Genomic DNA, 14,449 nt, shown 5'->3' with positions numbered 1-14,449 from the left:
GTTAATGCTGAACTGTAAGCCTCTTGTACTTCTGCGACATCATCTTTCTCTCAAAAATTGGTTTCCCTTGTTAACTTCTAGAACTTACAAATAAATGGTACGAAGGAATGGTGATATTATTTGACTTAAAAATATATATGGCAGAGCATAAAAAGTACACATAAATATACTTTGATGGGTCAAAAGGCTATCATACATGCCAAAGTTTAATATAACAAAATGTAAAATAATTAATAACAAACTCTCTGTGTTCACAGCTGAAGTTGTAGGAATAATTTTAGGATTACGATGGGTAGAAGTAAGACCTGAAAGAGCGGTCATTTGTTCAGACTCTGCTGCAGCTCTTAATAGCTTGAATTCAAACGAAAAAGAGGATTTAGTTTTTTTTGAAATATTCGTTATAAATAATTAAATTTAGAAGGAAATGGAACTTAATGAACTTAATTATATTTTATCCCAGCTCATACTGATGTGGGAGAAATTAAAAAGCAGATGTGATTGATAAAAATGCACTAATTAAAGAATGAGGAATTAATGAAAATCCCATTTGGTAAAGGTGAAGCCAAATCACTAATTAAAATAAAGTTAAAGAATTATGGCAGAAAAAGTGGCACAAGGTTAACAAAAGTCAAGATTTTTACAACATTCAGAAGTCATATAATAGCAAAACTTATTAGAGGAAATGCAGGAGTGAAGAAGGGATTATAAGGACTTGTATTGACCAGTTTAAAATCCACCCTCGTGTTAATGGGGAAAACGTATAAGATAAGTGTGATGAGTGTAATGTTCCAGAAAATGTAGAGCACATTATTATGAAGTGTAACAAATATAAAACAGAAAGGAGAATCTTAAAAGATAAAGTTTTAGAGGATCATAGGGGTCTGAAGAAAAAATGAAGGAAATTAACAAAGGTCTCTTGAATTTCCTCAGAGATACAAGACTGGAGGAGCACAGAATATAGGTAAGGGGGAAATAGTTTTTGATGTAACCACACAGTGTAAATGAACCTTTGAATTTCCCTGTACAGTAGGTGGCGGTAAGTACCTAGACACTTTGGTTGTAACCCACAATGAAAAAAGAGAAAGCGAGCGAAAGCGAGAGAGTTGTTACTACACCATTTGATGCTGAATAGTGGGAGTGTCGGAGTTTTGCGGCGGAACTTCGGGTCCACATCTATTTGTTTTCATTAAACGTCTGTTCGTCTCGACACTGCATGTCTTGCAAGAATAAACGTACACGTTTTAGTCGCGAAAGAGCTCTGAATGCAGCGGTATTCTCTCTCGCGGTGTGTTTTTGGCAAACACCAGATTGCGGCTCGATCTGTTGAACCTGGGTGCGGCAGAGGAAACAACAGCGCAATCGAGAATCAGTGGAACAGAATAAGAAGAAGCTTAAAGTATCCCCGTTAAACATCTGTAACACATACATAAGACTAAAAACATGCAGACGAGTTTTCTGTCCGTTTGCTTTTTACTTTTGGGAGGTAAGTACCTAGTTTTCTCTGTTTTGGTTTCACATTTCAGAGATCCCTGAACTGACACTGAAGAACACATCCTTAATTTATAAACAACGTGGAAACAATGACACAAATGCAAAAATGGATTTATCGAATGAACATATTACCGACTTTGTTTGAGGTTTTAGCGAACCGAAAGTGAAAGTGATCTCTATAAACCGGTAGGCGTCATTCAATCATCAGAATGACAGACATTTTGGTAGATGCACAATAGACTATATTTAGCAAATGTGTTAAAAACTATTAAAAGTGTTTAAGTTTTGACCGTTTAATGACTGCAGTGTTTTTAGATAACCTATTACTTTATGCCGTGCTAATCACACGTTAATGAGGAAAACCCGTTGCTTTTCAGATGTAAACATTTATTTGCATTTAATGTTGATCGTTGTGTTCATAGGTAAAATGTTAGGCCAATTTAAATGTTCTGGTGGCCTAGACTTTTAATCAACCATTTAATTTTTTGAATGTTTATTCAAACATTCATATTTAATATCATGTTTTTAAAATAAAATACAGAAAAAGTGATTTATGAACTGTTTTGTTCATTAACGGTGTTTGGGATCATTATCATGGATAATAAAACTTTTAAAAATTAGGTGCAAAATTCTGTCTGTGCATTTTAGTAATTTAGACAATTAACACCACTGGTAAAAATGCGTCAAACAAGTCTGGTGCAGTTGCAATCTAAGCTGCATGCAATGTTTTTTAATGCACACACCCAATTTCCCCTCACAATTAGGTAACTAGCTTAGTTGCTTAATTGAGTGCATTGAGTCTCTGACATTGCAAGTCCAAAACTTGCAGTTTCAGATTGTGTAATCAAGGCTGCATCTACAGTAGATACTATTGTTGGAGTCTTAAACCAAGGTTTTGTTATCTCAACCCAAATAGTTGATTTGACTCGAAAATAGCATGGAAATCCTTTGACTTAAACCACTTAAAATTTTTACACAAGGTGAACCTAAACAGCCCATGTGAATACATAGAACCTTTATAAACATATAAATGATATATTAATTAAACTAGGGCTGTTTAGTGGGTAGACGGCAACAGGTGTCCATGCGATTTTTCAAGTCAACTACCTCTGTTCAGTGCAAATTTTCTTCCACTCCTCTCCAACTCTTTTATTCAAACATTGTAAACTATTGAGACCTAAGTATTTCTAATTTTAATGTCTATTTTCTGCTATTATTCTACTTTAGACGTGAGAAGTAATTATATGCAAGTAATGCCATTGCTAAAACAATGCCTGAGAGACATTTCCCAAACATTTAATATCACAGATCATATGTCACATGTTGCAGAAGTAGTATAATACGTAGAGACTTACATTTCAGCATCACCAACAGAAAAACAACCTGATTTATATTTTAAGGGATAGTTCACCCAAAAAAAGAACACTTATTTACTCTCCCTCAGGTTGTTCCCGTGTAAAAATTTTCATTGTTCTGCTGAACACAACAGAAGATATTTTGGATTACACCAGTATCCAAAAAGATCTCATAACTCATTTACTGCTATAGTAAGAAAAGTAAATACTATGGGAGTAAATAGGTGAGAAGATCTTTTGTTTGCGGACCATCTTCCAAATATCATTAATTATGTTCAGCAGAATAAATACATGTTTACAGGATTGGAGCAACATGAGGGTGAGTACATAATGACTGAATTTTCATTTTTTGATTTTTGACTATCTATTTGAATATGGCATTGCAAGCCTGGTCTACATGCAGGTTTAGATTTGTTTTTGCTTAAATGTTTCACATTAAATTGCTTTATTGAGATTGATTCTGTTGCAACAGCTTCAGCTAATCTTTTATGGTCCATTTATGCTCTCCAGGGGCCTTGGGTACAGATGAGACTGTATCAGTAATGGAAGGAAATTCTGTCACTCTACAAACCAACCTCACTGAAATACTGAATAGAGACACGCTACTTTGGGTGTTCGGGTCTAAAGAATTTGTCATCTCTCAAATAACAAGAAAGGATGATTTAACCTCCATTTACATAACAGATGATGAGAGATTCAGTGGCAGAGTGCAGGTGGATCAAAAAACTGGATTTCTCACGATCAGAAACATCAGAATCAGATACTCAGGACAATATAAGCTGACCATTTCCAGAGAAAAGACCACCATCAAGACATTTAGTGTTTTTGTATTTGGTGAGTTTCTTAAGAGTACCTCTTTTATACATGCATGTGTATTAGGACTGGGGTGATAAACTGATACATTACAATCAACTAGCCTAGAGCAGGGGTTCCCAAACTTTTCAGCCCGCGACCCCCAAAATTACAATGCCAGTGACTCGTGACCCCCAATATTCTCTGAGGTGGTGGTTATAAATACAAAAACCTTGTATGCAATGACGCGCACAAACACACCAATAAACCCAAGTCTATTCTTTGTTTTTTTTTAATGTATGTCAGTGCTGTAAATGGGCTAGAAAGTTTAACCTGGTGTTACAAAATCTGCTGCATCTGACAGTATTGCTGTGTCTTTAGTATAATGTAATTACCCGAGAAGTCGCAATCCAATAGAACTAGTAACTATAGGCTACTATAGTAACTATAGTTTATAGCAACTATAAACGACTATTTTTTTCTCTTCAGTAGGTTATTGATAAAATACAGTAAGTCTTAAGGTTTAATAAAAATTAATTGATTTTTGAAAATCACCAGGCGACCCCCCTTCATTGTCCCGCGACCACTCGGGGAGGTCCCGACCCCCACTTTGAGAACCTCTGGCCTAGAGCACCATCTGCTATTAAACTAGCTTAGAGCACAGCCTGCTTTTTTAAACTAACCTAAAGGCTTGCCTAAAGTGCCATCTGCTGTAACTAGCCTAGTGGTTCCTAAAGTGGGCATTGGGACTAGGGGTTAAAGGCTTAATGATTTTTTTGAAGTCAACTTTTATGTCATTAAAGTGAGGTTGACGTCAACTAGTTGCTGGTGACCTCAACAATAAAACATATGTTGCTTATGTTTTGCAACATGCCACAATTTGCTATTTATTTGCAGAAAAAAAATATATGTATTCACATGCTGTTTGACAGCTCATAACATGGTGCATAAACAAGGCAGCATTACACTGACTAATTATAGTGGATAACAATAGCATCGTCTACACTTTCATTGCGTTAATACAACATTAGCACGGGTTAATATTAGTGCAAAATAAATGCAGAGAACACATTGATCGTGACACTCATGTACTACTAAATATTCATCAAAGGCGGCAACACCAAAGCTCCAAAAATACAAATTTATTAAAATAAAAAGGCTGACACAAAGTGTGTAACATTTCGAGCCACACGGCTCTTCATCAGACAGTATTCATCACAATCAGGTGCTCCTTTTTGTATACTTCTGGATCACATGACATCCTCTCGCATATGTATACACATATACATACATGCATACATATGTATACATACATACATACATACACACACACTCATTCATAGATTATACAGCTTAGATATCTCAAGTGAAAATACAAAAATAAACCTTAATATTACATAAATTATAAACAAAGAAAAGAATGTACCAGGATACAACTAAAAGTAGCCAAAAAACATTTAACCAAACAACTAATTAAACATTAAAGAATTATTAAAGAAGAGGATGAATGTCAAACTCCTTGTTTAAACCTTTTGGAGACCTGGGGTCCTATCATACACCCGGCGCAATGTGGCGCAAGGAGCAACGCAATTGTTGTTTGCTAGTTTCAGCTGGGCCAAGAGTCGTTTTGACGTTTTGCTCCACGCTGTTTAAATCGCAAATCCATTTGCGCTCATGGTTGAAGTGTTAACTCATTTTATTTTGATGATATTTGTGAGTATAGATTTTGAGTGTTGATGTGAAAAGCACTTTGGTAAACATTTTTTTTGTTTTTAAATGAACTATATATATAAAAAATAATAAAAACAGACTAAATTGACACCCTTAACAGCTCTTATGTACATTAACAATAAATACGGTTCATGACTGAACATCGAGGATGGCGGGTTGTGGGCTAAAAAGTTTAGCCTAGAGTGCTACCTGTTGTTAAAAATTAGCGAAAAGCACCTTCTACTTTAAAAAACTAGCCAGGAGCACCATCTGTTGTTAAAAATAGCTTAGAATGCCATTTGCGGTTTCTAGCCTAGACTGCCATCTGTTGGTAAAAAGTAGTCTTGAGTGCCTTCTGCTGTTATAAACTAGTCTAGAGTGCCATGTGCCACTAAAAACCAGCCTGGAGTGCCATCTACTGTTAAAAACTAGCCTATAGTGCCATCTGCTGTTATAAACTAGCCTATAGTGCCATCTGCTGTTATAAACTAGCCTATAATGCTACATGCTGTTAAAAACTAGCCCATAGTGCCATCTGCTGTTATAAACTAGCCTATAATGCTACCTGCTGTTAAAAACTAGCCTAGAGGGTCATCTGCGGTTAAAAACTAGTCTAGAGCCCCATGTGCTGTTAAAAAACTAACAATTCATGAATTACAATGCATCGATTTATCATCCCAGCCTTATTACTTATATGAAAAATCTTGCAAGTGATTCTAGATGGAAATCTGTAGAACAGCTAAACATGTTTTAAAGAATATTTCTGATTTGATTTGTTTTCCAGCTGTAGTCGAAAAGACAGATGGAGTGAAGTCTTTGTCAGTGATGGAGGGAGATTCTGTCTCTCTACAGAAGGACTCTACTGAATTACAGAGGGATGATCTGATAGTGTGGAGGTTTGGAGATAAAGGCCTTCTCCTAGCTAAAATTGATGTAGAAACTAACGAGACTTTATTAAATGCTGATGATGAGAGATTCAGAAACAAACTAAAGCTGGATTATCAGACTGGATCCCTGACCATCAAAAATGCTAGAACCGAACACACTGGACTTTATGAAGTACAAGTCAGTGGCCGCGAGAGCTCACAGCAGTTCCTGCTTTCTGTCACCGGTGAGTATCAAATTATGAAGACTTTAATAGTCTAAAAAAATATAAAAGTATAAAAAATATAAAGTATAAAAAAAAATAAAAAAAATTAAAAATAATATACATACAATAATATACATTCATTAGGAACTTAATTAATAATTTTTAAATGTAGAAATACAAAAATCTCAATACTTTAGGATAAGATTTTTTTTATGTTGAAATATAAATCATCACAATAATATATATAAATTAGAGGTAAAAACCTATACTTAATTTGTCTTCGTAAAAAAAGTTTCATTTGCAAATAAGTTTAAGTTAATTGCAAGAAGTTTAAGCTCAAGTATCAAAAGTTACTTAGCTTGGTTGTATCAAATGTTCTTGTTGCAAGCTAAAGATGTAATGATATCAACATTAGAGCTACATTAACAGCTATAATAAGACCTCTGCATTTGAGTGTTTATTGTGCATATGTGTTAAAAGCAAACACATTAAAAAAAACAAGTTAAAGCTTATCAAACGTAAATATTTGTTTAAAAATTTAGTCTACATGATTGAACGGGAACATGATTGTAAATTCAACAATCTGACACGACATTAGAAAAGTAACAATTACCAAGGTGTTTAAAACACAGTAACAATACCATGCATGTTTATAGCAAACCTTTCTATCTATGCTTGAATTCAGACTCTTTAACTGACAATATGTGAAGAGTTTCTAACAAACATGCACTTTTCTCTTCAGCTCCACATCATTCAGGTCTGCCTGCAGGAGCCATAGCTGGAATAATTATCATTGTTCTGTTGATGGCTGCATTTGTAACTTTTATTATTGTTTATTATTATTATCGCCGCAAGATCTCAAAACTAGAACATGTGGGTAAGTAATGATTCTAACACAAACTAGACAAAAACAAACTGCTACATAAATGCATACTCATTATTAGAAATAAGTTGGAAAATATTTGTTTCTAACCAAACTTTAATTGATTGTTTCTGACATGTTAAAATCACTAAAACAAACAGTATGAAAAAGTATGTTTCAAGTACATTTTTATGTATGCTAAAGTAATGTTGAAGTATATATTTAAAGTATACATCATGATATACATCAACAACTGAATACCATTTAGGACTATTTTCAGTTTAGGCTCCTCAAACATGCAATTTAGTCTCAGAATAGCCTGAAGCTTTATTTCTGAAACTGGGGAAATATGTGAAAATAAAATGAATAGGTCACTCAATTAAGAGAATAAAAATAGCTTAAAGCCAAGTATACTTACGGTAGAATATGAAGTTATGCTTTTAAGTTTATCTATGACAAAAAAAACAAAAAAAAAAAAACAAGTAGGCAACATACAGTATACTACCGACTTTTCTGTCAGTATAAATGTTTTCTGTCAAGTATACTTGTGCAATTTTAATTATATTTCTGAATTTTTAAGTAAGTACTTAAAAGTAGACAGTGTACTTTCTTATTTTTAAGTTTACAAGAACTAAAGTAACAACATACATAACTAGTAACCTTTTTCAGAAGGGTAGCAGCAGCATGGTAAAACATGGCAACATTTTTAAATTGCTACCATTTTTTACCACATTGTTAACATGATTTTCAAAAGCATACTTTACTGAAACATACTATACAGCCGCTAGCAATGCAGTAAAACATGATAGCAGACTTTTAAAACATGCTGTCAACATGATAGTATATTTAACATAAAAATGTCCCAAATCAAGCTAGCTACATAAAACATACTCTGTAAAATCAAGCTTGTTCTTACAAACATATATGTTTTCTTTTTCTATGTGCAACTGTGACAGATGAAGTTGTAGTTGAAGCTAAAGTAGAAGCTGAAGTGAAAGAGAAGGAAGGAAGAACTCACTGTCTAAGGACTGGAATGAAACTGCAGGAGGATGATGAGATAAAGTGGTGGTTCAACACAAATCTCATTGCTAAATTCAGTGGAGGTAACTTTACATCATATGAAGATGATAATGTGAGATTCAAAGACAAACTGTGGAAAGCAGACAAATATGGAGATCTGCTCATCACGAACATCCGGAGCATTCACTCTGGAGTCTATAAAGTGGAGGCCAAAGGCAAATCCAAGATAATAACTGTTACTGTCGAAGGTGAGTACATTATTAACTGAGTCAACTGTTCAGACAATTTGTACTGTGTCGACAAAGATTTTCAAAATGCTTTAGTTATTTTCAGATGCTTTTTTTATTTGAGTTAGTGCCATCTCTAAAAAACAGATTGAGAAACTTCTCAGAAAACGATTTCCTTTGGAAACTAAAAGGTCTACATAAACATAACCATTTACAATCATTCAAAATCCAACCCAGCTTTTAAAACCTCAAGCATTTAAAAAGTGTTAGCTCACCCTGAAATAAAAATTCTGTTATTAACTACTGGCCCTCGTGTTTCAAACATTAGAGACCTTTATCCACCTTCAGAACACAATTTAAGATATTTTAGATGAACTCCAAGAGCTATATGTTCAAAGTGTAGAAAAAGAACCATTGAAGCTTAAATGATAAATACTACAGTATACTGTACTAATTCATGATTTGTGAATTGACCTAATTTCCTCAAAGGGTGATGGACTCAAACTATGAACAAAGCAAACTAAAATGTTATTAATGCCATCTTAATGTATCTGATGTTGAAAACACAAACTAAATTTAATTTACTGTTTTCTGTTTTTGTGTGTTGCTTTGGCATGAAGATAATGAAGTGCCAGTGGAGGTGGGAGATACTCTAATTTTCAACACTCATGTTGAAACAAAGCCTGGTGATCTGATTTTGTGGACGTTTGGAGCTACACATCAACTCATTAAAGCTGAATCAGGAGAGATCAGTATTAATGATGAGAGATACAGAGACAGACTGGAGCTGGACACTCAGACTGGATCTCTGACCATCAGAAACATCACAGATGAAGACTATGGATATTTTCATCTACAGATCATCAACAAAGAACGGACGAGATTCAGGAGATTCAAAGTTGTCAAAAGTGAGTAGAACTAAATTTATTCAAATAACTCTTTATTTCTGCACAAGTGCCATTTTTTTACACATGGGTGACAGTGTTTTAATCTTTGAATCTTTGCATATATTTCCACTCAAGGTCAAAATGCAATTTCAAGTCAAAATGAAATATGTCAGCACTTCAGCTCATAAGGGATATTATGCACGAGTAGGCACAGATCACAAATTTTGTTACTGTAAAATGTTTTATTTATTAGTGATGCTTAAAAATATTTTAACTTTTCAATTATAATATTTATAAAGCAGCAAAAGCCAAGGCACTCAAAAAGTAAGTAAAAAAAAAACTTTACTAACTTGGCTATTATTAAAAATAACAGCCTCATTTAAAAAATATTTTAACAGGGCTTTTTTTTTTTAAATAATAGTCATGTTAATAAAGGCCTTGAGTGCCTTGGATTTATGATTTTGTTGTTTACCTTCATGAATCTCTTATCCAAAGAGCATAAACATGTTAATTACGCCTAAAACACTTTTTGTTAGATTTTGAATTATATTATTAATGTTTTCACTATTTCATTATCAGTGGCCTGATTTTGTAGGAGTGTGCAGAATTTACAGATATAATCTCTCTCTCTCTCTCTCTGTATAAATGAGCAATATCACATGAGTAGCAGTGGAATATGTCTGTATATTAGCACTGGTGGGAGATGTGTGTCCCACCAGTGACAATATACAGCCATATCCCACTGCTACGAGTGTGATATTGCATTTATACAACAGTTCGACGGCATAATCATTTATAAAAAAAAAATCCCTTTTGTATGAGGGATGACTTTCTTCCGCCTTTCATTCACATCTGTGGCTGTGGTCAGAACAGCAAAAACTGTTACTAAGTCACCAACATCACTTTAAAGTTACTATTTGACTGATTCTCTTGCGTAATGTCTAAAGTGATGACAAAACAGGTGATTTTGCTCACATTTTAAGATTATAAGGCTGAACAGAAGTCCTATCAGTCTACAGGGATTTCCCAGTATTTTTCTCTTGGAATTGGGAGATAACAATAAATATCATCTAAAAATCCAAAGCAAAGCAATCACTACCAGATTGCTGTTGTGTTTGTGATAGGTAAAAATGCTTAACACTTTTGGCCATTTCTTCTTTCTTTTTACTGAAGTAGTCTGCAGTAAGGAAAACAGGAGACTCACTAGAAACTAAAAGATAGCCATTTAAAAAGTAACTCGGGCTTATACAAAGTGTGGCCAACACAAAATACATATATTCCTGATATGCGAGTCCTATCTCACACTCAATACTCTACATTTGCTATGTCAACCCTCTTTGCTCAATGACAGGCTAATGGCCACCGACAGAAATTTATAATTTCTGTCTCTCAGAGTATAAATACTTTAAAATAGGCACTGTCCTTATAAATAAACGGCATAGTTGTGAACTAAACAACTACATTCTTGAATAAAAAAAAAAATCATCAAAAGGACATTATGTTGTCCAACAGCTGCAATATTTGTCAAACTGTAGAGTGTCCTCTGCTTGTTGCTATATGTGGGTGGAGTTATACACAAGGGTGAAGGGTGCTGTTATTTGGACAATATTGCATGGCTATCAGCCAGTCAGATTTAAGAACCAGAACCATTATATACACACTGTGCATACAAAGTATATTAATTTATGTTTTGTAATGTTAATCTCACACACACACGCATTCACGCATGCACACACAGACACACACACATTATTCAACGTTTTAAGTGGATCAAAACCTTCAGAGTTGTTCTATAAATATTAAAGACAATTTTTATTACCATATTTAGGTTTCATGTTGGTTTCAGAATGTTTGGATACTCAAAAGTAGCTTTTACATTTGTAGATGCATGTTGGAGAAACATTTTGTTTTTCCCTTTTTAAATCCTGTGATCTTGATTTTCTTTCAGAAACCACAAGAAGGAATGTTTCGAATGAACAACAAGAAGAGAGAATACCGCTGCAACCAAGATAAATGGTTTAACTTGACTTTTCAGTAACACTTTAAAATAATGGTCCATTACTCAATAACGTGAACACAGAGCATTAAGTAATGTTAACAAGCACAACATTGGATTTTAAAAATGCATTAGTAAATGTTAAACTATGGTTAATAAATGCTATACAACCTTATTCATACTTAGATAATGTTAGTAAATAAATACATTAGCTAAAATTAAATGATGGACCATTATTCTAAAGTGTTATCGACTTTTCTTTATTTAAAATGTGATCTCTTTAAGTTAATATTTACTTACGGACTCTGAGGAAGAGTAAAAGCAAACTGGCATTTCACACAAATATCAGAAGTGTCACGGAAGGCTGATCTCAGGGTCTCGAAAGGTGCTGGTAAAAAACAACAAACTAGAAACAAAACACTGAGTGTGGGGAAGTAAAATTCATCATTAGTGGGCAGACAGTCAGGGGCGAACCACATGACACCAGAACCCATTTCACAAAGTTGGACAAACTCTTGAGGGCCTTCATTACACAGCTGCGATCAAGCACTGAGTTCAGTACAGCAAACAGAAAATTACATAAGCAGTCATTCGGGAAGGTAGTCTGATGGGTGAGATCTGGGAGATAAATAAATAAAAAAATCAATACACTAGAAACAAAACACTGGGAGAGAAAAAAACACAGAAAACTCTATTGGGTTTCGTCCTTCGTCTTTTCAAACTATTATAGTTAGAAATTTTTATACTTTCCATATAAACATCAGCATTTTTTAAATAATCATGTAGCTTCTTTCATAGTAAAAATCATCATATAAATATCTTTACATGCCTCTGTCACCAGCAGAATCATCAAATTTTAGAAAGTTTTTCAGTAAAGTCTGTCATCATCAGCGGTTATAATTTAAGCTTATTTATGGTTCATGTACAGTACAGATCACTTGCTCACATGCTGTCTAATATGCTTTTTTTTTTTACAAAGAGCAACTTACTTTTAATCTAAACCTATTTATTAGTGTCTAAATATAAGCTTAGCACATTAACTCACAAAGATCTCAGACGACCCAAGACTGTTCTGCAAATAATTTTTTTGCAAGCTGATGCAACATATTTTACTTGACCTGGACAACATTTGCATCATTATAATGATTTAGAACTTTATCTTCAACATCTGACCACTGTTTGTGATAAAAACCCCATCAGCGATCAGATGTGCAAAATTAATAATTGTTAACATGTCATATGTCATATGTTGTACAGTAAAACAGCTCATCAATATACTGTATATATATATAGCTTTTATGCACTTTATTTGGAAAAATGTTTTTTTGCCCGTTTATTTAATTTGTGTTATGCAGAATTTTTTTGTAAGATCATTTGCTGCTCATTTGTCAGTCAGATCATGTTTTGATAACTAACTCTTCTTCTCCAATTACATTTTTTTTCTCCAGTCTCAGTTGTACTGCAGAGTGTAAACAAATACAGAGAAACAACTCTACATATAAAAGATGAAGCTTACAAGGGAATGATTTGCGTATGGATTTAATGCGGTTTTGGGAGATTTATATTAATCATTATATTAAAAAAGAAGATATTTACATTTGTCAAAAGAGACAATGTGACTGTGAATATACAATCAGCTTAAAATACAAAATTTTAGAGGTTATATGAGCAATTCTGTGTAAATGTCAACCTTGCCATGAAAAAAAATTGGTTTTCACCAAAATACAGAAACGGTTTCTAAGTTTTTTGGGTAAGAAAGTACTTTAGAAATACTCAAAAATGCATTTGTCAATGTTTTCAAACTATTCTATTTGATTAACCAAAATCACACAAGTGGCAATTTCTGAAATTCTGTCACATCTATAAAGGAGAGATGTCACATCCATAACGACACTTTTTCCTCATAAATGTGACAAAATTAAATATAATAAAATCGATATTTTTTTTATATAGAGAGCCAACTCTTATCCTTTTGATTACCATTGTCTGTTTTGGGTTGTGCAGTTTAATTCACAGAATTTCTACAAAGTATGTTGTATACTGTAAAGCCGCAGACTTTTTTTGACACATCCATAATGCATGTTTAGTTTCCTCATTTAAAATATAAAACATGTTTACAGATCGATATTTTTCTGGTCCCTTAACTCTGTGGTCAATTGCTCTGTAAAATATAACCTAAAGTATTAATATAATGTTAACTTCTGCTTTCTATGTGAATTTATGTTTTGAGATTTCACTGCAAATGTCACAAACATAGCACTGTAATTATATATTGTGTGTGTGTGTGTTTTTACAATTTCAAGCTCAACATGGAAGCAGAAAAAAGAATAAATAACCATAACAATATAAAAATTATATTCATGTTAAGCCTACATGCTAACTTTTAAGCTGCGCTGAAATGTTTGATATGTATTCCTTGCTATGTTATTGGGCTATATAGTTGTATTACAATGAACTTAATATCATTTTTTTTGTATCTACCGTAATTAGAAGAAATGTTTTGTGAATATATTTTTTCTTACAGTGATTGCAATTTACTGTTTTGCACCATGAGCCTTCACCTAAAATGCCTTTTCATAATTCTGTTTACTATGATGAAAGTCTCTCAACAAACGTACTGTAACACTTTACAATTTTGGACAGTATTATTGTAATGTAAAAAAAAAAAAACATATTTAGCAAGTAATGCATGTATTGTGAATGAACAAAATGTGCACTGAAAGGACATTATAAATAAATAAAGGCTTAGCACTTCTTGAAACCTAAATCTCTGAGTTTTTTTTATAAAGCAGTTATCAAATATATAAAGACAGCAGCTGAACCAGATTGAATCACTATAGACATCAAGAAAAGCAGAGATCTCTGTCTGGACTTTAGAAACTAGAGGGCAAACCTGAGCCTCATATATGAAGTGATAAATAATTATGCAAACAGACATTTTCTAAATCTATATTGTACTCTTATAAACTAAGCAGGTTACAATGTGAAGATTGTGTGTTTTTCCACTTAACCATGTCCT

The 14,449-nt window shown here is 33.4% G+C and overlaps 2 protein-coding genes across 3 annotated transcripts in view; both read left to right on the top strand.

The window, feature by feature from the left end:
• The window catches only part of LOC147838394 (uncharacterized), a 900,722-nt gene that overhangs the window by 859,657 nt on the left and 26,616 nt on the right, over nt 1-14,449 (top strand). The window lies entirely within an intron of this gene.
• Nucleotides 1,111-14,191, top strand: si:dkey-182g1.3. Of its 2 annotated transcripts, none has more exons than XR_015521494.1 (7): nt 1,111-1,483; nt 3,357-3,680; nt 6,133-6,459; nt 7,181-7,744; nt 7,902-8,568; nt 9,168-9,455; nt 11,383-14,191. XR_015521494.1 is itself a non-coding variant. In XM_087303497.1 (7 exons), exons 1-7 carry the CDS (start codon nt 1,441-1,443, stop codon nt 11,445-11,447), a joined length of 1,494 nt encoding a protein of 497 aa, XP_087159623.1. In that variant the 5' UTR covers nt 1,111-1,440; the 3' UTR covers nt 11,448-14,191. The 2 variants fall into 2 exon arrangements, 1 of the variants encoding a protein (XP_087159623.1); XM_087303497.1 differs by having other exon boundaries at nt 7,181-7,315; nt 8,257-8,568.

Source organism: Danio rerio, chromosome 22 (assembly GCF_052040795.2).
Source record: "Danio rerio strain M-AB ecotype USA chromosome 22, GRCz13ab, whole genome shotgun sequence".
Taxonomy (NCBI): domain Eukaryota; kingdom Metazoa; phylum Chordata; class Actinopteri; order Cypriniformes; family Danionidae; genus Danio; species Danio rerio.
This window is presented reverse-complemented; position numbering and strand designations above follow the sequence as displayed.